Source organism: Mytilus galloprovincialis, chromosome 9 (assembly GCF_965363235.1).
Source record: "Mytilus galloprovincialis chromosome 9, xbMytGall1.hap1.1, whole genome shotgun sequence".
NCBI classification, from domain to species: domain Eukaryota; kingdom Metazoa; phylum Mollusca; class Bivalvia; order Mytilida; family Mytilidae; genus Mytilus; species Mytilus galloprovincialis.
In genome coordinates, this window is record NC_134846.1 from 81,390,293 (window position 1) to 81,416,000 (window position 25,708).

General features: G+C 31.8%; 1 protein-coding gene and 1 long non-coding RNA gene across 2 annotated transcripts in view; one reads left to right on the plus strand and one right to left on the minus strand.

The window, feature by feature from the left end:
• LOC143046845 (uncharacterized) overlaps nucleotides 1-25,708 on the minus strand; it is a 148,422-nt gene that overhangs the window by 23,908 nt on the left and 98,806 nt on the right. The window contains exons 68-84 of the mRNA XM_076219908.1: nucleotides 23,971-24,112; nucleotides 22,988-23,091; nucleotides 22,061-22,264; nucleotides 19,366-19,540; nucleotides 17,563-17,837; nucleotides 16,670-16,825; nucleotides 16,060-16,249; nucleotides 15,150-15,298; nucleotides 13,925-14,417; nucleotides 11,848-12,056; nucleotides 10,365-10,551; nucleotides 8,224-8,394; nucleotides 6,543-6,938; nucleotides 2,948-3,098; nucleotides 2,321-2,454; nucleotides 1,267-1,355; nucleotides 708-897 (exon numbers count right to left, since the gene is read on the minus strand). Of these exons, the coding sequence (XP_076076023.1) occupies nucleotides 708-897; nucleotides 1,267-1,355; nucleotides 2,321-2,454; nucleotides 2,948-3,098; nucleotides 6,543-6,938; nucleotides 8,224-8,394; nucleotides 10,365-10,551; nucleotides 11,848-12,056; nucleotides 13,925-14,417; nucleotides 15,150-15,298; nucleotides 16,060-16,249; nucleotides 16,670-16,825; nucleotides 17,563-17,837; nucleotides 19,366-19,540; nucleotides 22,061-22,264; nucleotides 22,988-23,091; nucleotides 23,971-24,112 (3,415 nt within the window). The remainder of the gene's footprint in view (nucleotides 1-707; nucleotides 898-1,266; nucleotides 1,356-2,320; nucleotides 2,455-2,947; nucleotides 3,099-6,542; nucleotides 6,939-8,223; nucleotides 8,395-10,364; nucleotides 10,552-11,847; nucleotides 12,057-13,924; nucleotides 14,418-15,149; nucleotides 15,299-16,059; nucleotides 16,250-16,669; nucleotides 16,826-17,562; nucleotides 17,838-19,365; nucleotides 19,541-22,060; nucleotides 22,265-22,987; nucleotides 23,092-23,970; nucleotides 24,113-25,708) is intronic.
• LOC143047073 (uncharacterized) lies at nucleotides 12,417-13,628 on the plus strand. The gene is made up of 3 exons (XR_012969394.1): nucleotides 12,417-12,577; nucleotides 13,027-13,101; nucleotides 13,529-13,628. It is a non-coding gene; the product is annotated as an uncharacterized LOC143047073 (long non-coding RNA).

The following is a 25,708-nucleotide window of genomic DNA, read 5'->3' on the forward strand; positions in this document are numbered from 1 at the left end:
ACTTAATATAAATACTGTTTAATTCTGATTTTCCGTATTGTTAAAAACAAGCATACAAGTCAAGGGAAATATCGAAACATGAAGATTATGAGAAAAACTTTATAGGACAGTTGTTTAAATTCAATCCTTTTGTTTTTTATACCATTTAAAGCAAGACAATCTCAAGAAACTGAGATGTTCCTTGATGTTTAGAATAAAACGATTGACGCGAGGGTATGGCCCTGATTCAATGGTATAAGTCTACAAATTGCTTAAAGCAATCGTATCCCAAAAAGTCCAGTAGGGAAAATTCTTCAAATATATTAACATTGATAATCAGAGTTAATACATCATTTTACATCAATAAAAAGACATTCTATGTAGTCGGGTTGAATTACAAAGCTAGCTGGAAAGACCTATTTTTACATTTGACCAAAACATTAAAAACTATTTCAAAGTTGAACTTGCTTATTCACATTCAAGAAATTGCTTATAATTTTTCTATATAACTTCTCTATTGTTTTTTTTTGTAATTGATCAATTTCTAAAACTGGGAATTGTATTTTCAGACTTAAAATCTAAATTTGAATTCCCCTTTAAAAAACCACTAAATTCTGACAAGAAAGGTGCAAAGATTATAAACAGTGCAGTCTTAAGGGCATAACAATTTAGGCTGTGTAATATATGTAAAGAGAACAATAAAGACTACTCCTGGAAGTTTATCCTACCTGAATCCTCCTCCATAGTAACAATTTCAGGACTAACCAATCTTGGTGGTGTATTGTATATTGTTGTTGATACAATAGAAAGAGAGAACTGTGTTTCCTCTGAAAGATACATTGGCTGTGAAGTGGATCTTTTCTTACGGCTGTTAAGAGAGTAGACATGCTCTTGTTCTGTATCCCTAGTTCTGCAAACCTTAATATACACATATTTTGTTTAAAACATTGAAACTGTCAAATTATAAAAGTCAAAAGAAGAGAAAATCCAAATTATTTGCAATTTCCACAATAATGTATTATGAAAAGTTGTCATAGAATACACAGGTAAACAAATGTAAGATACGATTTCTATGTGTTTGATTGTGACCAACTGTTTGAAAATTCAAAGATACAATATATCTGACAGCATAAATCAAAAGGTGAACACAATCTAAACAGAACACACACAAAAAAGACTATGGTCATCTTTGCTTAAGAAAATATTATGACCTTTACATTTTTTATTCACTGAAAATTCGTACAAAATGTATCATATAAGTCAGAAACAAAATGTTTAATTACTTACCATAGTGGTAGTGCTGCCATCTACATTAAGAATCTCTGTATCATTGTTGTCACCGCATGTTTTACTAGTAAGCTCCCACTGCTGTTTACCTTAAATACAGTGATAAATTGCAAAGTTAACATGAGGACTTATATCATTTCATGTCTGATTTTGTTTGTAAGTAATCAAAACAAGACACACAATTCATTCCACAACTCTAAAAATTTGATTATCTCCCCTTTAACATGTTGGACTTAGATTTTATTCTTACTTGCACATCTGTAATAGATATTGTTCTATAAATATGTTAAGTTTCATTAATATACACCAAACTGTTTAGTAGGAGTTGATTTTATAAAGCCTCCTCTGGTGAATACCTTTTTGATATCCTAAATTATACGATTCCTTTGCAGTTATCTACAAATAAGGGAGATAATTGGTTTATTCCAGTACAAATGTATTTAAATGGTGATTTCCAGTTACATAAAAATGGTTTTCTTTCCCTTAAACCCCCCAAAATAATCTCTTTATACTTTGTTATAAATCAGGGAGATACTGTTACATAGATTACTTTACATGGTTTCACCAAAATATATTTCTGAAATAAGGGAGATCATAAGTATCTTATGATTTCTAGTTTACAATACGAGATTGCCAATGACAGCTTAATTTCACTTGGTTACAAAAACATGTGTTTCAATGTATTGGTCTGTGAAATAAATGGCAAAATTTGTAGATATTTTAAGGCAAATGACAATTTATTCCAATTAAAATTAGTATCACAACATTAACTTAAAGAAAACATATTTTACTTTTTCATTTTTTCATTAGTTACAGTCAGAGAGATATAGACAAGACCTCTTGTAGATATAATTCAAGATTTTTTGCACTACTAACTACACAGACTTGATAGTCTTGGTATGCAAGTTGAATAATCATTTTTATTTACTGATCAGTTAAGTTGGATTTTTTTACCTGTTCATATTCATGTCACATTAACAGATTGCTGGTCTTTAAGTGGAATATCTGATGCTATTCAATCGTCAACTTTAAGATTCTTAAACTTAAATAGTACCTGGGTTCCAATGGGTTAACATAACTCTCTGATCTCTGTCTGAGGAAGAATCAAAATAAGTTATGTTGACTGGTCCTGGCATTGGTAAATGTCCTATAGGTACCAGAGTAAAGGAAAATGTACTACTGGATAATCTATAATAAAAGTATTCATTGATTGAGTATTTTCCAGTAATAGGTTTTTAGTGAACAATGCAATATACTAGATAAAGAATATAGTCACTTCTTGTAGATCAATAGTTATAGCAATCAAGAAATGACTATGCCTCTTTTCAATTTGTATAATATAATAGAAAGTGAACAGTAGGTTTTCACTTTAAAGAATTGAAAACGGTATCAGTTGAGAGAATGATTTTTTTTTATAGTGATACAATTTATGTTTGAAATTATTAACTGGTCAATGGGAAATAATCTTTGCAATCAGATCAGTCAATCCCTTAAAAAACTTTATAAGAAAAACAATGAAACAAAAAAAATTAAGTCAACTCCTTAATTTGAAAAAAAAAATAATGCTGGCCTCATTTATTATTTTAAAGACTAATTTTTGATTTGGTTTAAAACTGACATGTAACTTTAAACAGTTTAACTGTATACAAAATTCTCTTGAAATAAGTGAATTGTCCCTTACCTTCTATATAGAAGTCTGTCTACTAAGTTCATTGTATCACTAGGATTTACTATATAGGGTTGGAATTGTGTGGAAGATACTGAATCATAAACAGCTGTTAAATCTGTACTATCTAACGGTTCCATCAATACACTCTGTCCCGAAGCAAGTCCTGAAAAATACCAACTAGAGGCTCTAAAGAGCCTGTGTCGCTCACCTTGGTCTATGTGAATATTAAAGGAAGCAGATGGATTCATGACAAAATTGTGTTTTGGTGATGGTGATGTGTTTGTACATCTTACTTTACTGAACATTCTTGCTGATTAAAATTATCTCTATCTATAATGAACTTGGCCCATTAGTTTCAGTGGAAAATGTTAGTAAAAATTTACAAATTTTATGAAAATTGTTAAAAATTGACTATAAAGAACAATAACTCCTAAGGGGGTCAATTGACCATTTCGGTCATGTTGACTTATTTGTAAATCTTACTTTGCTGAACATTATTGTTGTTTACAGTTTATCTCTATCAATAATAATATTCAAGATAATGACCAAAAACAGCAAAATTTCCTTAAAACTAACAATCCAGGGTCAGCAACCCAACAACGGGTTGTCCGATTCATCTAAAAATTTCAGAGCAGATAAATGTTGACCTGATAAACAATTTTACTCCATGTCAGATTTGCTCTAAATGCTTTGGGTTTTGAGTTATAAGCCAAAAACTGCATTTTACCCCATGTTCTATTTTTATCCATGGCGGCCATCTTGGTTGGATGGCCGGGTCACCGGACACATTTTTCAAACTACTAACCCAAAAGATGATTGTGGCCAAGTTTGGATTAATTTGGCCAAGTAGTTTCAGAGGAGAAGATTTTTGTAAAAGATTACTAAGATTTACGAAAAATGGTTAAAAATTGACTATAAAGGGCAATAACTCCTAAAAGGGTCAACTGACCATTTAAGTCATGTTGATTTATTTGTAAATCTTACTTTGGTGAACATTATTGCTGTTTATAGTTTATCTCTATCTATAATAATATTCAAGATAATAACCAAAAAGAGCAAAATTTCCTTAAAATTACTAATTCAGGGCCAGCAACCCAACAACAGGTTGTCCGATTCATCTGAAAATTTCAGGGCAGATAGATCTTGAACTGATAAACAATTTTACCCCACGTCAGATTTGCTCTAAATGCTTTGGGTTTTGAGTTATAAGCCAAAAACTGCATTTTACCCCATGTTCTATTTTTAGCCATGGCGGCCATCTTGGTTTGATGGACGGGTCACCGGACACATTTTTCAAACTACTAACCTAAAAGATGATTGTGGCCAAGTTTGGATTAATTTGGACCAGTAGTTTCAGAGGAGAAGATTTTTGTAAAATATTACTAAGATTTACGAAAAATGGTTAAAAATTGACTATAAAGGGCAATAACTCCTAAAGGGGTCAACTGACCATTTCAGTCATGTTGACTTATTTGTAAATCTTACTTTGCTGAACATTATTGCTGTTTACTGTTTATCTCTATCTATAATAATATTCAAGATAATAACCAAAAACAGCAAAATTTCCTTAAAATTACTAATTCAGGGGCAGCAACCCAACAACAGGTTATCCGATTCATCTGAAAATTTCAGGGCAGATAGATCTTCACCTGTTTAACAATTCTACCCCATGTCAGATTTGCTCTAAATGCTTTGGTTTTTGAGTTATAAGCCAAAAACTGCATTTTACCCCTATGTTCTATTTTTAGCCATGGCGGCCATCTTGGATAGTTGGCCGGGTCACCGGACACATTTTTTAAACTAGATACCCCAATGATGATTGTGGCCAAGTTTGGTTTAATTTGGCCCATTAGTTTCAGAGGAGAAGATTTTTGTAAAAGTTAACGACGACGACGGACGACGGACGACGACGGACGCCGGACGCCAAGTGATGAGAAAAGCTCACTTGGCCTTTTAGGCCAGGTGAGCTAAAAACAGTTAAATCTGTATAGTATTTAATGGTTCCAACAATATACGCTTCTTTATCTATTCCTAAGCAATTAAAACTGTATTATCTAATGGTCCCATTCATATAATTTGTTCCGTGACAAGTCTTGAAAAATACTGATACAGTTTAATCTGTATTATCTGAAGATTCCATTAATATACTGTGTCCAGAGGCAAGTCGTGAAAACTAACAAATTTGAAAACAGTTATATTTTGGCCACGAGCATCACTGAAGAGACATATTTTGTCGAAATGCGCATCTGGTGCAACAAAATTGGTACCGTTAATTTTATTACTACCACTGTGTCGATGCCTCTGCTGGTGGACTATTAGTCCCCGAGGGCATCACCAGCCCAGTAGCCAGTACTTCGGTACTGGCATGAAAATACGGATTTTTTTGTGTTATTTAAATTTGCTGTTACAAAATATTAGAAATTATTATAAATTTAAGGAATGAATCTCCCTCATGCAAAGCTCTGATTCCTTTTACGAATTTGACTATACTTTTTGGACCTTTTGGATTATAGCTCTTCATCCTTTATATAAGCTTTGGATTTCAAATATTTTGGCCACAAGCATCACTGAAGAGACATATTTTGTCGAAATGCGCATCTGGTGCAACAAAATTGGTACCGTTAATTTTATTACTACCACTGTGTCGATGCCTCTGCTGGTGGACTATTAGTCCCCGAGGGCATCACCAGCCCAGTAGCCAGTACTTCGGTACTGGCATGAAAATACGGATTTTTTTGTGTTATTTAAATTTGCTGTTACAAAATATTAGAAATTATTATAAATTTAAGGAATGAATCTCCCTCATGCAAAGCTCTGATTCCTTTTACGAATTTGACTATACTTTTTGGACCTTTTGGATTATAGCTCTTCATCCTTTATATAAGCTTTGGATTTCAAATATTTTGGCCACGAGCATCACTGAAGAGACATATTTTGTCGAAATGCGCATCTGGTGCAACAAAATTGGTACTGTTAATTTTATTACTACCACTGTGTCGATGCCTCTGCTGGTGGACTATTAGTCCCCGAGGGTATCACCAGCCCAGTAGCCAGTACTTCGGTACTGGCATGAAAATACGGATTTTTTTGTGTTATTTAAATTTGCTGTTACAAAATATTAGAAATTATTATAAATTTAAGGAATGAATCTCCCTCATGCAAAGCTCTGATTCCTTTTACGAATTTGACTATACTTTTTGGACCTTTTGGATTATAGCTCTTCATCCTTTATATAAGCTTTGGATTTCAAATATTTTGGCCACGAGCATCACTGAAGAGACATATTTTGTCGAAATGCGCATCTGGTGCAACAAAATTGGTACCGTTAATTTTATTATATCAGTACTACCTACCATTAATATTGTTAGAAGGTAAGATTTTAAAAATACCAAAAACTGTGGCAAATACCATATAGCTCTTCAATTATTCAACAATTTGAATATTCCTAGTGCAAATAAATCCAGAAAAGCACTTCATATGAATGAAATTTATAAAAATTTATTTATTTTTTTATCTGTATTATTGTATGGTTCCATTTATATACTTTTGTCAGTGGAAACTAACCTCTGAACAAAATACATTAATAGAACAATTAGATAATACTCACCATCAGGTGTTGTAATGACTAGTATGTTTTCTATACTCCTCCTCTTCCTCCTGCTACTAGACATATCATACTCCACCTCCAAAGGTTCACCTCCCAAGGATGTCTTCATCACAGCTTTATCATCCATCATTGTAACCGTCCCCAAAGATTTATTACTACAGAGGTATGCATCATTACAAGCTCTCAGTGTTATAAACAGAGTTCTCCCTGGCTCCATGTGGAATGTATTTGAGGAAGAACTACTCTGGTCTCTCCTCAGCTCATGTAAGTCATACAATTTGTATTGGTTTAAATACAGGGACCCATTCTTGATTAAGATAGTTCCAGACATATTAACAGAAACATAAGTACAGGGAAATATATCATCTTTGTTGTCTGATGACCCCAAACATATGTCTAAAATCAAAACACAAAAACGTTAAGGAAAATGTGGGTGTAAAAATGTTTACAAAAAATTACAAAAAGGGGTTGATATCATGTTTTCATTTCCAAAATACAATATAATGTATGGACCAGAGCTTTTTTCCCCTGCAAAATTGCCAGACTTTGTATAGATTATCCACAGAAAAAATATATTTGTTTGTTTTTACAGATATTTAAATGATATATTTCTAAAATGAAATAAAAATAAAAAATTATCTCCCCTTATATGTATAAGTAAATCTTTTTTAATCAAACATAAATTATTCTTTATTTGTATAACCAAATATATTAATAAGCTAAATCACATAACACATATTTTTCTACATTTAGATGAAAATTCTACAAATTTATAACATTCCTCTCTCAATTTGCAAATTTTATAAGACCAATTGTTTTCTGCTTTATACAACCCAAGATTGAGAAAGACGGCCATTTTCCTTTATCGAAATAAAAAATAAAAAATATAAAAAATGCTCTACTAGGAGAAAAATATAAAACAATTTGAAAGTGTCAAGTCAATGTGAACGTTATGCACTTTTAGTGAAGTTTAACCCTAACATCACTGTCATGAACTATTCTACCACACATGATGATAGACTAGGTTTATTCTAGTGTAAAATTTCTCTTAATTGTATCATCATAAACATGCCATATTTCCATATTTGACCAAAGCAACCATTTTACATCTAGGTTTAAGTAAAAATTCGATATGACCAGTAGATTTATCCTGCAGAAAAAAAACTAACTCAGCTTTATACTTTGAATAAGACAGCTTCTGACAAAAATGTGTGTATTGCTGTTCCTCATGTCTAATGTTAATTTCAGTCAAATGAATGAACTTTTCAGGGTAGCTCAAATGTGTTAGAAAAGTTACAAAAATTAGCAATGTCAAACCTTCTACTTATATGTTATATTATTAGGTTTGGTAAAGACTTAAGTATAACTTGATTGTGGTGGATATACCATGATATGATCTGATGAAAAAGGGAATTTGAAGGAAATACTATGTCAAATTAATCAATGAAAAAACCTGGTATTTTATAAGTATATAACTGTGCATGAATATGTATGAAGTCTTGGTATACTGAGGAGAAATTTTATTTCACATTTTGTACAGACCCAAATCTTTTGTTAATGCCTATAAATGTTGATCTCTAGATGTCTTTTGGATTATTTTTGTCCTAGCGTTGTTGTTTCATAGATGTATAGCTATATCTTTTTTATTCAAATTATTTCAATAAGTAGTTATTATATTTACCATAACGTTTGACTGATTCATCCTCACTGATAGTGAATGAGAAGCCAATTGTGCCAGGGTCTGTACCACGTTTAGAATCGGAAGGGGTGACAGGCTGATCAAACTTCTCAGCTCCTATAACTGTGGCATTTATAAGTTCAACATCTGGTGGGTCCAGTAAAATTATAACACCTGTAACAATGAAAATTGGATCAAAAGGTTGCACAGAATGTTCTATAAAGAGCATTTAGATATAAGAAAATATCATATATAGAAAATAGGGAATAATGTTTAAAAAAAATCTATAATGGGAAGTGCACACTTCAATATTTGTGTGCAAATTTTCTGTAATGGTTGCGGCTAGAGGACGAGTTGATTGCAAATATTGATACCTTGTTTTGAAAATTTTAAGGGTATGTTCCCAAACCTGGAATAAATTTGAAAGAATTCCTTAAACATTTTCCTATAAACAGCACATGCACTGTGAGCAAACTTTTATGTGTGTGCAAAATTTTTCTTATGTTTAAAGGATCTAATTATAAGTGTAGCAGGAGTTGATTTTCCCATCAGTCATGCAATAACATACTAAAAGCTAGTTATCCATTTTGTGCTTCCAGCCAAAAATTAACTGCTCTAAAGCAAAATTTCAAATTAAGAAATAATTCATGGGGGCTTCAATATATTGTGATTTTACCATGGGTTGGCCCTTTATGACAAACATTTTACCCTGAGCGAAAGCGCAATGAATTATTTCGATTCTAATAGGACAAATACTGCAATTGTTTTAGATCGAAGTGCTTTAGGTAAAGGCATTATTTGCCGTAAAAGAATGGAGCAAACTGAATAAGTGACATGCTTAAACTATTTACAATAAAATATTTGGTCATATTTGGATGAATCTAAACGACAATTGTACTTGTATGTCTTATAAGTATACAAAAAATGGCTTAACCAACACATTTTAGCATCGTTTGTTTTCGTTTCCTTGTGTTATGATTTTCGGTTTCACAAGCGTGTATTTCCCCATAAAATGCTTATATTCTGACGTAATAGTTCTATGATGTCAGGTAGCTCATTCATAAAAAGCATATGGCGTGGGAGTACGATCAGAACAGCCCAAACAATATATTCATATTTTACCACAAGTGTGTACTCAAAGCGTTTGAAAGATATCATGTTAGAATCACATGTTTTACATCAGATGTAACAAAATTATTATTAACCATCAATTCAATGTACAAATGCTGAAATCATCTTTGTATTAATACAATATAACGTGGGTACTTAGTTTACTGTTTGTAAGTTTCACAAGTTTTCTTTAAGGGCATACGATACAGTTACAGGGGAGGTAATGATGTTACTGAAGTAAATTGTTGTTTTTCGCAACGTCAAACTATGACAAATCTGTAAAATATTCAGTTTTTGACTGATTTTTATCATTCAAAATTATCTAGCTTGAAAACGAGTTCATGGAACCCTCTGTTTTAAAATGCCATTTGGTTTGATTACGTAAGCAGATTATGTGTGCCAATATTCATAAAAACGTAAATAGTGCAATTTTTTAAAATTTGATATATATATGCAGCAAAAAATTTCATTATTTTACTACATTTGATAAATATGAGTTATTTGAAAAACAAATTGCACAAATTTAAAGGACATCTATATAAAACAGAATTTACAAATAATTTAACAAAAAAAACTTGTGTTTATCTTTAAAAACAAAAAAGTTATGTATTTCTGTCGAAAGTAAAAATACTTTCAACAATTAGAATTTTGAGCAAATATATAAAATTTGGACCTCAGTTTACTATATTAATATTTAAGTAGCAAATGAAGGTCTATTTTTTATTACCTATTTGATTTAATCAGGCAAAAAATAGCCTTTACTGTGGATTCATTTAATTTCGTCTGTACCATTTTTCGTAGATTGAGGAAAACTTACATGTTCGGTTATATCTAATTTCCTGGTTTTGCGGAAGTATTCATACAAACCAATGAAAAATTTGGTATTAGTTGAACATTTAATTTTGTGGTTCACCTATTCCAACGAAACCAATGAAAATTGGTATCCAACAAATAATAATGAATCCACAGTTACAAACTGTTGGCAAAATTTCAATATGGGATCAAAACTGTATCGCATGCCCTTAATGTCTCACCTATTTCATCATTCCACTGTGTGACTTGTCCAGCCCCATTCTCACATATTATAGAGACAAAATATGTGTGGTTATTTTTCAACATTCCCTCTAAAGAACTATTTATTGCTATCTGTTCAACACCAATTGATACAAATTGCTGAATATCTTCACTACCAATGCTTGTCCCTATGGCCCATTTGTTGTCCTGTCATAGGGAAGACAGAATTTTACCTTTTGTGTAATCAGTATTTATTTGTTTTTGTGATGTTTCATCAACTTTAATACATCCAATATCTCCTTTTTATCCATATAATATATCCTTATTCTAAACTTAAATCATTGTGATTCCATAATTTTGTGCCTCTCATCTCATTGAAATCATTCACAATTTGCAGTAAAACAAGAATGTGTCCATAGGTCTGAGACCACAATTATTTCATAGTGCATTTCTTTTAGACAATAAATGCAAATTGAAAAAATCCCACCTACGCTTTCTCAATAAATTTTTTACAGTGTGTTGTACTACTTTTGGGACAAATTATATCAAAATTATAGAAAACTTTATCGGCTCTAACTCAAAATATGGACAATTTTATGTTAAGGAGGTCCTGAAATCTTTTGACAGCTTCTGAAGTGCTAATTTTTTTTTTAACCCTTTTCAACTGGACCAAATCACTACTTTACTTTAAAATTCATTTCCCAATTTTTTTGACAGTGTCATTTCATCCCTTGACTTACTATTTGAGGCATAAAACATGAAGAAATACATTTGGAAGGGGTATAAAAAAAATTGGCAAGTAACACACTGTCCACACTAGGGACTACATTCGTGGACAACGAAAATCAAGGGACGACAATTGTGGTCTCGGACCATATGGTACACGGATGCCCCACTCGCACTATCATTTTCCATGTTCAGTGGACCTTGAAATTGGGGTCAAAACTTTAATTTGGCATTTAAATTAGAATGATCATATCATAGGGAACATGCATATTAAGTTTCAAGTTGATTGGACTTCAACTTCATCAAAAACTACCTTGACCAAAAACTTTAACCTGAACTTTGCACTATCATTTTCTATGTTCAGTGGACTGTGAAATTGGGGTCAAAACTTTAATTTAGCATTAGAATTAGAAAGATCATATAATGGGGAACATGTGTACTAAGTTTCAAGTTGATCAGACTTCAACTTCATCAAGAACGGACGAACGAACGAAAGTACAGACGGATGGACGCATAGACCAGAAAACATAATGCCCCTCTACTATCTTAGGTGGGGCATAAAAAAAATCACAACATAAGATACATGTGAACTAATTTTTAAGTCAATCTGACCATAACTTCATGGTTCAACTACATTAAAGCATACAATGGATAAATTGATTGCTATTCATTTCTTCAGTATTGTTTTATGTCCTTTTTTTTACATACATATTTCTGAATCACCAGTATTAAAAATGTTTGTGCTTTATCCATCTAACAAAATTATACACTACATACCTTTATCAAGCTCTCAGTATCATAACAATACCAATAAGCTTTGATTGTGTCGTTAGATGCCTGATACTTCACAGGTCTAAATTCTCCCTGGCTCACATCAATATAGATCTGAAGCATGGCATCAGGGTCAAAAATTGGTGGCGTTAGATCAATGTAAAATCCACCTGATGATGCAACAGCAGTAAGGCCTGATCCTAATACAACTCTCACTGAAATATGTAACATTTAATTATTACTGTGCATACCAAACATACAAGTTAATATCTGAGATCAACACATATATGATGTCTTGTGCTTCTCCTGTGATTAAGTTTACATTTAAAGTGTGTTTTTGCTTTTATGTTTGTGTGTATGTTATATTTGAACATATGCCTGATGTTATTAGTATGTTTTGTTAATGTGTTGATTATTTTGTGGTAGAGCTATATTTTTATGTTTTATGTTATTTAAGATTTTATGTTATTAGAATATATACTGGATATATTCTATTTACAGTTATTATAATTTGTAATATGCTAGTTTACTCAGGTAGAACATTTCCTATTGTTTATATCTTTTCTATTGGTCACTATGATTTAGGCGGGAATCTTTTGTTTAACTATTCTTTGTTCTGGTCACTTGGCTAAAATATTTATATGAAGTGGTAGCCATTTTCTTCAGCTCTATTGGAAGTTGTTATATCTTTAATTTGATATTGAAATAGTCTAGGACTTTCATATTCTTTTATAAGGTCAGTTTATTACTAATATATTCATTACAATAACATTCCAGTTTTAATGTCCAAGAGTGAGTGATATACAAGTGAATAATTGTATGAATAGGTGACCGTATTATGAAAGGTGTGTGCGATTGATTAAATAGTAAAGTTATGTGTAAACTATTCATAACTCATAAAGTAATAAAGATAAACTTGAAAATATAGTTTTATTTGTAAGATTTAATAAACTATATAAATTCTACATAAAACTGGTAAAAGTATGATTTATACTTTAATTTCTAGTAACATTAATATATAATCTATTTTAACAGTTTGTATGAGTGAGCGTTAAATGATTTTATACTTCTTTAAAGTTAATACAAGTAAATATTTGATTAACCAGATTTAAGGATAGATAACTCTGATTATTCTAATCTAGCAGTATAAAAATGGTTTCTATGATTTTAATATTTTGTCTTCAGGTTATATTATTGAAACAGAATGTAAACTGATTCAAATCAATCAGTTGGTGAAAAGACCTTTGCACTACATGTGAGGTATGTTTATATGTATACAGTTTGTATTGTTCATGTTACTTTTATGTTGCTTTGCTTAAATGTATTGTCTGCTTTGTGTAACTGTTGCAAAACGGAATGTCTTGTTTGCACTTACAATTGCCTGTTATAATTATGTTAAACTAACTATTTTTGGTATGATACTACAAGCATAGCTACGTATTAGCTGTGAACTTAGTCTGTCGTTGCATATTTCACAATGCACTAAATATAGAGAAATATAGAATGTACTTATTTAATACAGAATTCGGAATGGTGTAATATCGTTTTGTGTAGCTTGTACAAATATTTATTTTAAAGAGCAAAGGAAATCTACAGTTTCTTCTATGCATATAGATATATTGATTTTATAGTAATTGATAATTACTACTTATTGAATTGTATAAGAAATATATTGTTATTATTTCAGGGTCATTTTTGTTAGAATATTAACATCAATTCTGATGAAATAAAGAACCTAAGACCTATCAACGTGTTTGTGTTTATTTAAATACATGGGAAGCACGACTACAATTTGAAGAGGTAGGTACTATATTGCACTGTAATAAATCAAAGATCTACCAATATTTGATAGTCCTACTACAATTAAGTTTTGTTATGAGGTAATAGATTTGTTTTATGTCCAGCTCCCACTTAAAACATTAGAATTATAAACCTTGTTTACTTCAATAAATATTTATAACTATCACCATAGTATTTTTTTAAAATTCATCTCATCATTACTTATGCACAAAAATAAGAGAATGTGGTATGACTGCCAATGAGACAACCCCCCCCCCCCCCCAAAAAAAAATATGTAATATACCTGTTTCATAGTATATAACTGTTTTATTGTACTCATGCCCAGTGTCATTTTCTGCTACAACAAAAGGTTCCAGATCAAGGTCATTCAAGGTGAAGGTCACAACAGTATGCTGATTAAGATCACAATCAGACTGACAGTTAAGTAAAGAACACTGTGTATTGCAAGGTACACATGGCCTGTATATCTCTCTGTACGGTACAACATCTGTCTGTAACTTTTCTGTACCGATTCCAGCCTCATACTTTATCACTGGATTAGTACCTCCTCTGAACGGATCACCATAGCGACATTTATTGCCAATCTTAGGTGGAATGATTAGGTCTTCGAAATATGCTTTAGCTGAGAAGACATTAAATAAGTCAGATATATCTGGTACGTAGTTGTTACGATTCCATACGTGAAGTACAAGTTTGGCGGAAGTACTAGGGGGTTCTATACCACAGATTTCTGTTAATTCTTCATCATCAACAAACACTTTTATACACCAGTTTATCTGCAATTATAGAAAGACTTTTACAGAACCCTGAAAGTTGTGTAAAATTTAAGATTATAAGGGTTTCAAAGAAACATAACAAAGAATAAATAGATAATTAGTTGCTGTGGATGCATTAATTATCATTCATTGGACACAAATTTTCAATGCTCAATGAATTACAATTTTTCTATAAGCTTGTACTTATCATGCCTTCTATAACTTAAGAAACTGGCCTGGCTTGTTATGGTGGAGCCTTTTATAGCTTACTATCACATACAGTTATGGTTTTGTTTACAGTTGAAGGCTGTACAATGATCTACTTTTGCTTACATCCTTATCTTTTGGACTCTTGGGGATAGCTGTCTCAGGCAAATATAACAACTCTCTTTATTTTAGTATTAATGTTGATAAATGAACCATAAAAATAATTTTAAGATCAGGTGATATTTGTTAGTTCTACATTTCCATTTTACTCTTTTTTTCCAACTTCAACATCACTGAAAGTTTTAGGGGTCTATCTTTATCTATACAAAAGTTGTTATGAATATTTCATATTTATTTCAAAATCTTTTAATAAATTGATTGATTGTTTGGTGTTTAATGCCACTTTCAACACTATTGTGCTATTTCCTGTTTAAGGAACAAAATCTTATAAGGACAGAAAATTTGGAAAATGTTCATTCTATCGAATTTTCATTACAAATATAGATACAATTATCTTGGGAGTGAGAAACCAAATTTAAAACATACATTAACTTCATCATCTCTCTGTGGACTGACTTCTATCTTATAATTATGATACGCTGTTGATGGATCAAATGATAAATCTACTATGGTCTTCATTAATCTCTGTGTATTGTTGTATGCTTGACACCATGTTACTACTTGAGGAGAATTGCCTAGAAAAAAGACAAATCTAAAACAGGTATGTTCAACAGTAGTTGGAAGGATATTAAAAGCAACACAAATGTAAGCAATAAATGACAATAAGACCAAAATCTTAAACATATTTCCAAAACAAATGTGCCCCAACATGTAAATTTGCAAAAGTCAATGTATAATTCACATCATTTTGTTTTCTTTGAAACTTAATAACACTTTTTTCCGTTTGTTGTCATTAAAGATTGTTCTTTGGTTTTAGTGCTCTCATGGTTCAATAACAAACAGTAATGGGGGAAATCAAGAATGATATGTATATGTTAAGGCAAGTAAAGTTAGAGTGTGGAAACAGCAAACTTTCCAATTTTTCTTTTTAAATAGGACATAACACTTGAATGTGAAAGTTACGTCCACCACCCAAATTTGATCTTAATCTTGATCTGATCTGTGTTTGGTGGAAATACGCATTGTGTTTCAGAACATTTGGCCATCTTTAAAGGAACTTGTTCTGTGTTTGGTGGTTATAATCCTCTTGTAAAAGTTTCGTTACATTTGGTTGAGCAAAACAAACTAATGTTAGAGAATGGAAACAAAATAATGTTACCTTTCTAAATCCATCAATTCATCTTCATACTATGTTTCAAAACTACGGTACCACAAACAACAAAAAAATTTCACACCATTTATAGATTTAATGACTTCAGTTTTCCTTCTATCAACAGACATTTAAATAAATATGCACCACATCTTTTAACTTTACCGTTTCCTATTTCTATGTTACCTGTCAATATCTGTACACCACATGCTGCTTGTGCTACAGGAAGTTCTGTGTCCACAGGTTGAGTTACTACTGTTTCCTTAGGATTCTTTACAATCTGATATGGAGGCTGTGTAGTAGTCACTGTATCAGTAGTAGTTATAGTAGGTGTGGTAGTGGCAGAAGATGATGAACAGTTACAAAATGAGCAGGTCTACAAAATATATTATGGATTTTATATGCTAACTTTACAATTTTGATGTGAAAATGCAACTCATGGTGTAAATCATCATGTAAGAGCTTTGTGTTGCAAACAGGTTCAACAATTTCAAATCCAGTCTGATTGAAACCAGCCCTACTATTCATTTGTGTTTTTACCTACAAACACAAGTGGATAGGGGGCTTGTTGAAATCAGACTGTCTCAAATCTAGAAATATAAACAATGTCAAAATATTTTGACAGTACAATATTAAGTTTCATTCTTGCTATCAGGGCACCTTTATTAACATTGAAAGAACAATGTTTTTTATCTAAAAAATAAGTCATAATATTGAAAATAAAGGCAAATAGAAAGGGCATAATGTATTGCACATGAATATGAATATAGATTTGTCATAAAAAAATATTTCAAACCTCGGCAGCAGGATCCTCTTGGCAACAGTCACATATATAAAGAGTCCAATCATCTTCAGTTATATAATTGTAAGAAGCTATACCATCTGCAGGGCCGTCCCATAACATGATCCCTGTAACTGGAATTCCTTCACCGCTGGCAGCCTTTACTGATACCTTTAACACAAAGAAAGCGTAGTTTAATTTGCACTGTGGAATAAGTCGTCTTCATTGCCGATGATTATGATTATTACCTGATCATGTCATTTCAGCTATGTAACAAAAATAGAATTTGTCTGGCTCTTGTGTTAGTGTTTTAAAGGAACAGCAAAAGAGAAAATTGATAAGTAAGAGTACAAAAATATAATTGAAATCCCATATTTAATTATCTTCCATTGAAATGAAGAAATCTTCAGAAAAATTGTTTCATATCAAATGCAAACTTTTTCAAAATAAAATATCTTTAGATCAGCATCATTGAAAGAAAGTCTGATTTATTTAAAATGAGCAGAATTTCTTGGTGTTATATCTTTCATTTTCTTAATGATTATGATTATTTTGAAGGAATGCAAGAAATCACCAGATATTTGAAAAACTGTTAAAACAGGGGTTTCCTAAATTATGGACACAGTTCATACAAATGTTAGGGTGATGTCATAAATATAGAAGGTTTTATGAAAGTATGCAATAAGTTATTCCCAAAATATTACTCTATTATTGGGGTTATATGTTTGCCAAAGCATAAACACAAGTCTTTGGTGAGCAGACTGCTACATAAATGGAGTATGGTTATGGATAAGATAGGGTCATTTAAAAATGCTTAACCTAAAAGGTCAGTATAGAATAAAATTTCACTAACTAAATTTTTTTTTGCCATAATAAGAACCTCACAATAACTTCTGTATTTACAGTACCTGATAAATTCCACCATTTTCAAATTCTGCAGGTCTGATGTATGCCCCAGTAAACATTTGTCTTGTATGAACATCTCTTGCCAGCTTTATACTAATGACATCATCATACAACAAGTTCTGGATATTCTCTTGTCTGTGGGTAAGTGACCATTGTTGACCACTAGGATCTTTGAAGCCTATCTGCTGTATCTTTTTCCAACCTTTGTCATTTTTCATGGATACAGTTTGAACAGGACATGATGGACCAACAGCGTTAGCAAGATGTAAAAATGTTCCTAAAATGAAAATAAAACTAGAGGCTCTAAAGAGCCTGTGTCACTCACCTTGGTCTATGTGAATATTAAACAAAGGAAGCACATGGATTCATGACAAAATTGTGTTTTGATGATGGCGATGTGTTTGTACATTTTACTTTACTAAACTGTCTTGCTGCTCACAATTTTCTCTCTCTATAATGAATTTGGCCCAGAAGTTTCAGTGGAAAAAGTTAATAAAAATTTACAAATTTAACGAAAATTGTTAAAAATTGACTATAAAGGACAATAACTCCTTAGGGGGTCAATTGACCATTTCGGTCTTGTTTTACTTATTTGTAAATCTTACGTTGCTGAACATTATTGCTGTTTACAGTTTATCTCTATCTATAATAATATTCAAGATAATAACCAAAAACAGAAAAATTTCCTTAAAATTACCAATTCAGGGGCAGCAACCCAACAACTGGTTGTCCGATTCATCTGAAAATTTCAGGGCTGATAGATGTTGACCTAACAAACAATTTTACTTAGTCAGATTTGCTCTAAATGCTTTGGTTTTTGAATTATAAGCCAAAAACTGCATTTTACCCCTATGTTCTATTTTTAGCCGTGGCGGCCATCTTGATTTGATGGCTGGCTCACTGGACACTTCTTTTTAAACTAGATACCTAAAAGATGATTGTAGCCAAGTTTGGATTAATTTGGCACAGCAGTTTCAGAGGAGATAATTTTTGTAAAAGATAAATAAGATTTACGAAAAATGGTTAAAAATTGACTATAAAGGGCAATAACTCCTAAAGGGGTCAACTGACCATTTCAGTCACTTTGACTTATTTGTAAATCTTACTTTGCTGAACATTATTGCTGTTTACAGTTTATCTCTATCTATAATAATATTCAAGATAATAACCCAAAACAGCAAAATTTCCTTAAAATTACAGATTCAGGGACAGCAACCCAACAACGGGTTGTCCGATTCATCTGAAAATTTCAGGGCTGATAGATCTTGACCTGATAAACAATTTTACCTCAGTCAGATTTGCTCTAAATGCTTTGGTCTTTGAGTTATAAGCCAAAAACTGCATTTTACCCCTATGTTCTATTTTTAGCTGTGGCGGCCATCTTGATTTGATAGCTGGCTCACTGGACACTTTTTTTTAAACTAGATACCTAAAAGATGATTGTGGCAAAGTTTGGTTTAATTTGGCACAGTAGTTTCAGAGGAGAAGATTTTTGTAAAAGTTAACAGCGACGGACAACGGACGACGACGGACGCAAAGTGATGGGAAAAGCTCACTTGGCCCTTTGGGCCAGGTGAGATAAAAATACAAGAAGCCCTAGCTGCATTTCACCCCCTTTGGTTCCTATGGACCATATGATTTCAGAGAATCTTTACAAAAACATTACAGACTTGCACAAAAAGCTTGGAAATATTCATACTAGAAGGTTAGTAAAAAGACAAGGTAAGAAGAATTGAAGGGGGGCTGCAAATTTTGTTGGTCAATATATTTACAAAGGGAGATAATATTTAAAAAGTCAGTTCTACCTGTAATACTTGAAGAAGATCCAAACCAAACTCTGCTATCTTTAAAATCTGTTCCATCAACCACATGGCCTGCTGTTGGTACTGAAGAGTCATATAACACAGGGGCAGATATTATACTAACAGATAGTCCTGCATTATTACTCGCCATAAGCTTTGTAATGTAAGGAGTGTTTTCCTGCAAAAGATAATATATATGTTAGACTCAGATCGACGTCCGGCCTCTAATCGACGTCCGTTCCTCAAATCGACGTCCGTTTCTCAAATCGATATCCAAATCTGACGTCACATTCGCAAATCGACGTCCAATATTTTGATACTCTAATCGACGTCCAATGTGACGGCATGTATTGCTAAAACTACGCCCGACTGAGTGTAGTCGTCTTTAATCGATGTCCAATATTAATAAATAATAATTCAGGATTTAATTGTTTACACTTATACATGTACATGTTTTGTAGGGTTCAAGCATTTATGCATAATTTCCATATAGATTTCTTTCAACCCGAATTAGTTATCATGCATATTAAAGTTTGGGTAAAACTTATACATGTACATGTTTTGTTTATGCATACTTTCCATATAGATTTCTTTCAGCCCGAATTAGGTATCATGCATATTAAAGTTCGGGTAAAAAGTTAATTGAATCGATCTACATAGTAATGTGTCATTCCTATGCATGTTGAAAAATGACATACATGTAAGTGTATGTCAAGGAGAAAACAACATAACGTCAAAGAAAAACAAACGACATCTTGAGGTCATTATTCAATATTCAACAATAGACAAAATAAAGAAGTATAGCCATTGTTTTAAAGAGTATTGTAATTCGGACTTAGCAAGATATTTTAACACATTTTTTAGTTTTACACCTGGAGTGAAACATTTACGCAAGAAATCAGCATTGTGTTTTATGTTGTGTTGTTACACAACTGTTCTCCGTCATATACGCAAGAAATTGGTATTATGTTTTATGTTGTGCTGTTACACAACTGTTCTCATATACGCAAGAAATTGGTATTATGTTTTATGTTGTGCTGTTACACAACTGTTCTCATATACGCAAGTAATTGGTATTATGTTTTATATTGTGCTGTTTCACAACTGTTCTCATATACGCAAGAAATTGGTATTATGTTTTATGTTATGCTGTTATACAACTGTTCTCATATACGCAAGCAATTGGCTTTATGTTTTATGTGTGTTGTTACACAACTGTTCTCATATACGCAAGTAATTGGTATTATGTTTTATGTTGTGCTGTTACACAACTGTTCTCATATACGCAAGTAATTGGTATTACGTTTTATATTGTGCTGTTACACAACTGTTCTCATATACGCAAGTAATTGGTATTATGTTTTATATTGTGCTGTTACACAACTGTTCTCATATACGCAAGAAATTGGTATTATGTTTTATGTTGTGCTGTTATACAACTGTTCTCATATACGCAAGCAATTGGCTTTATGTTTTATGTGTGCTGTTACACAACTGTTCTCATATAGGCAAGTAATTGGCTTTATGTTTTATGTTGTGCTGTTACACAACTGTTCTCATATACGCAAGTAATTGGCATTATGTTTTATGTTGTGCTGTTATACAACTGTTCTAGGTTGAGTGCTTACACACATGTTTATAACCCCGACATATTCTTTATGGGCCTGTAGTGCAGTGGTTTTCGATGGTTTATGTCTGTCATTTTTCTTTATAAATAAGACCGTTATTTTTCTAATTTGAATTGTTTACATGATTCATGTCATACTACATCTCCTTAATATTTTTATATAATCTCTAAAATTAAAAAAAGAAAATGATATCACAACCTGTTTACATATATTTAGTCTAGTCTTTTATAAATCTTTAAAAAAAAAACAAAAATATAACCTATATGTTTAAAGGTCTAAAGGTTTCAGCTGCTGTCGGTTCGGGTCAATTGTGTATTCTTTGTCCAAAACGGACGTTGATTGGAGAGGCTAGAAATTGGACATTGATTAGAGAAGACAAAAAATAGACGTTGATTAGATAGGCATTACATTGGCCGTCGATTTGGAGGATATTTTATTGTGACGTCAGATTTGGACGTCGATATGAGGAACGGACGTCGATTAGAGACCGGACGTCGATCTGAGTCTTACATATATGCAAGTAACTTTCTTAAAGTAATACTTTTCTGAAATTTTTCAAAGCAAATTTTAAATCTTCTGTTATAAAAGAGACAAGATCTTACAAAGCTGTCTTATTAACAATTATTATAAATCATGGTATCATCTTATGAATAAACGGTGATGTGGAACAAGGATTAATAAGATTACAACCCTAAACAATAGAGAATTCTAACTTTTCAGTCTGTTTGGTAATATTCTTAAAGGTGCTTTCATTTCATGTATACACATTCAGAGAGATTTTCTGATGTTGCGGATAATATTTTCAGAAAGATTATTATTTTCTTAAGTTTTGCCTATTTTTCTTAAGTTCTTTAGAAGTATATCAAAATTAGTCTTTGTCAAACTGCTATTTATCCAATGAATTTTTTTTCAATGAAGTTTGTGGTTTAATTTTGATTTTTTCTTATATTTTTGTCAAAGGGTGAATTTAAAATAAATACTTAGTCAAAATTTTATGAAATTTAAACAAGCCAAATTAATTTGAGTCCAAGTGTTTGGTACTACCTTAAGAGAAGTTCACTTTATCATACCTGAAGTTGAAGTTCTGTAAACATATACTGAGAATAGTTTGAACCCAAAGTTATCCAGTCCACCATCAGTACTTCAGAGCCTTGATTTGAACAGGAGGATTTATTCCATAGTGATATTTTGTATGAGGCTATGTCAGATTCAGGATCACTAAAGCCTTCCCATGTAACAGTCAAGGTGGTGCTGTCTGGAGTGAATGTAACATTCTGGAAAATGTATTTCAAATAAAATAGATAATCAAATCATAAGGCAGCAACCATTTGATTTTCTGGGGGGGCTATGGTTTTTTTTGGAAAAAAAAGTTTGTTTCCAGTTTTTGGAGAAAAAAATAATTTGTTTTTGATTCTGAGAAAAAAAAAATGTTTGTTTCACCCTCAGCTGCCACTATATGTAATGCTAAAATTGAAAGAAAAAAATTGTTTTCGACTTGTCGCGAAAAAAATAGATTGTCCAGAAAAAAAAACCATAGCCCCCCCAGAAAATCAAATGGTTGCTGCCTAACAAATTCAATGGGTGTATCACTGACCATTATTTGAAATAAACATTTGGTTGGGTTCATATTAATACATCCATAATGTTTTTAGTATAATATAGTTTACTAAATATGTTTAATTTCAATGTTTAATGTGACTTTCATTTAATACAATATAATCTGAAAGCATTTTTCTTTCAATCTCTAGAATGTCTGTGTAAACGTGTTGTAATTTAAGTTTATAGAGACCCCTTAAGGGCATACAATACAGTTTCGATCCCACAGTTAACTGTTGACGAAAACTTGCATACAAGCTATTTGCCATCTAAGCAATTCAAATATATAAGAAAAGATATTCCTTCTTTTAACCAATTTTAAGTTTCATATGCTATGTGCATTTAATCAATTAATATCTGACTTCTTCTTGGTTAAGCAATATATAGAAATACAAACTCACCATATTGTAGTCAGGCCCACTTGTAAGTTCTCCAACTATAGGAGGTGTTGTGTCCACCATGAATGTATGACTTACTAAACTACACTCACCAGATTTGTCAATTCCTAAAAATCAATGTTTAACATATAATCAATTAAGAGCTGTGCTATGAAAGAATGATAAGCCAGTTTCTTTTTCAATGAATAAATTCTATAACTCCTCAGTGTCATAACACAAATTTATAAAAAACTAAAGCGAGGTAATTTGAAAAGATATAAACTAGTATAATAAGTTTTGAGATAACAAAAGATGATGAAGAGAAATGAATGACTTTTGTTTATGACTTTTATGTTCCCCTCATAGCTAGATTAAGAATATAACAAGAATGTGTCCCCAGTACACGGATGCCCCACTCACACTATCATTTTCTATGTTCAGTGGACTGTGAAGATGGGAGAAAATCTACTTTGGCATTAAAATTAGAAAGATCATATCATAGGGAACATGTGTACCAAGTTTCAAGTTGATTGGACTTCAATTTCATCAAAAACTACCTCAACCAAAAACTTTAACCTGAAGCGGGACAGACGGACGGATGGACGCAGAGACCAGAAAACATAATGCCCATAAATGGGGCATAAAAATAGGCATACTAAGGAAAATGATGTATTACAATTGAAGCATCTCTAATAAGATGGATGAGAAGCATAAGATGAGAAAGCCAAATGGCATCTTTTATTAAACTATTTAGGCAGCATGGCAATTTTATATACATTTGTTTGCATCATGTTATGGTTTTTTTATGAATACATAAATTTTGAAAAACCTTGCTTAATATGTGAAGGTAATTTGATTTTCTTCTGAGATACATTTTCACTTGTTTCGTTCTATATAAACATTGGAATTGAAGATTTCCTCTATAGTGGTCTGTATATATTTAAAAAAAAAGGATTTCGTGGAATATTGTAAAGGAATTTTAGATACTGACCTTAAAAACAACTTACCTAAAACCCAGACAACATAACTTTCTCCTTCTTTAAGATCTAAATTCTCTACTTTGTAAAATGTGTTCTGATTTATATTAGTGACAGGAAACACATTAAATATCCTGGATTTTTCTTCTTCAGTTGCCTTTCCACCAGCAATCTGTTTGAAAAGTTTAGACATTACTGATCTATACTACTTTGTGAGACCATTTTTTTTATATATCAATGTACATTAGTCTTTTATCATAATGTTACAGATTTAATCAAATCATACCATATGAAAGGCAGTATTTTTCTAAAATATGAAAAAAAAGTAAATCTAAAATTACTTATATTTCAAACAAAAGACTTATTTAAATTTGACATCAACATCACCATAGAAAATATAAAAGAAAAAATATTAACAAGAATGTGTCCCCAGTACACGGATGCCCCACTCACACTATCATCATTAAATTAGAAAGATCATACCACAAGGAACATGTGTAATAAGTTTTAAGTTGGTTGGACTTCAACTTCATCAATAAAGGGCTGCGCTTTAGCGCATGATACGCCCGTTGCCCCCCTTTTTTAAGCATAAAAATTCATAACACGGAAATGTAAAATCTGAAATTTATAAAAATTGAAAGGGAGCTTACATCAATAGATATAAACAATTCACCAAAGTTTCATGGACATTGGTGAAAGCCTTTTTGAGTTATTGTCCGAAGTGTTGAAAATCCCCCTTTTTTTATGAATAAAGCCCCATAAATCCAAAACTTAAAATCTGAAATTTATAAAAATTGAAAGGGAGCTTACATCAATAGAAAAAAACAATTCACCAAAGTTTCATGGACATTGGTGAAAGCCTTTTTGAGTTATTGTCCGAAGTGTTGAAAATTCCCCTTTTTTTATGAATAAAGCCCCATAAATCCAAAACTTAAAATCTGAAATTTATAAAAATTGAAAGGGAGCTTACATCAATAGATATAAACAATTCACCAAAGTTTCATGGACATTGGTGGAAGCCTTTTTGAGTTATTGTCCGAAGTGTTGAAAATCCCCCCTTTTTTATGAATAAAGCCCCATAAATCCAAAACTTAAAATCTGAAATTAAAAAAAAACGAAAGGGAGCTTACGTCAATAGATATAAACAATTCACTTCAGTTTCATGGAAATTGGTGAAAGTGTTTTTGAGATATTGTCCGAAGTGTGGACGACGGACGGACGGACGGACGGACAAGTGTATACCATAATACGTCCAGTCTAAAAGACGACGGGCGTATAAAAACTACCTTGACCAAAAACTTTAACCTGAAGCGGGACGAACGAACGAACAAACAAACGAACGAACGCACAGATCAGAAAACATTGTGCCCCTCTACTATCGTAGGTGGGTCATACAAAAAATTGTGGAAACTAAAAAGAAATAACCAATTCATATAAAAGTTCATGCTTTCATCTTGAAATTCACCTTTATTTTTACCTTACAGATGATTGGAATTTAACCCCATTTTTCTTATTAATCACAAAATCAGTAGTTATCTTATTTCATATTTCAATGTTTTACATTATTTTGAGTATTGTGTGTTTATGGCAGATATTTTGATTGCTTCTGTTTAATCTAATATCAACATTTATAGACTCAGGACAATTTAGCGTAAGGCATATTGTATATAAAACACCTGTCTAATGTTGATTACTAAATGTATGTCTTTTGTTTAATATTGTTGGTTGGTTGCTGTCTAGCTGACCCTTATCGCACATCTAACAGTAA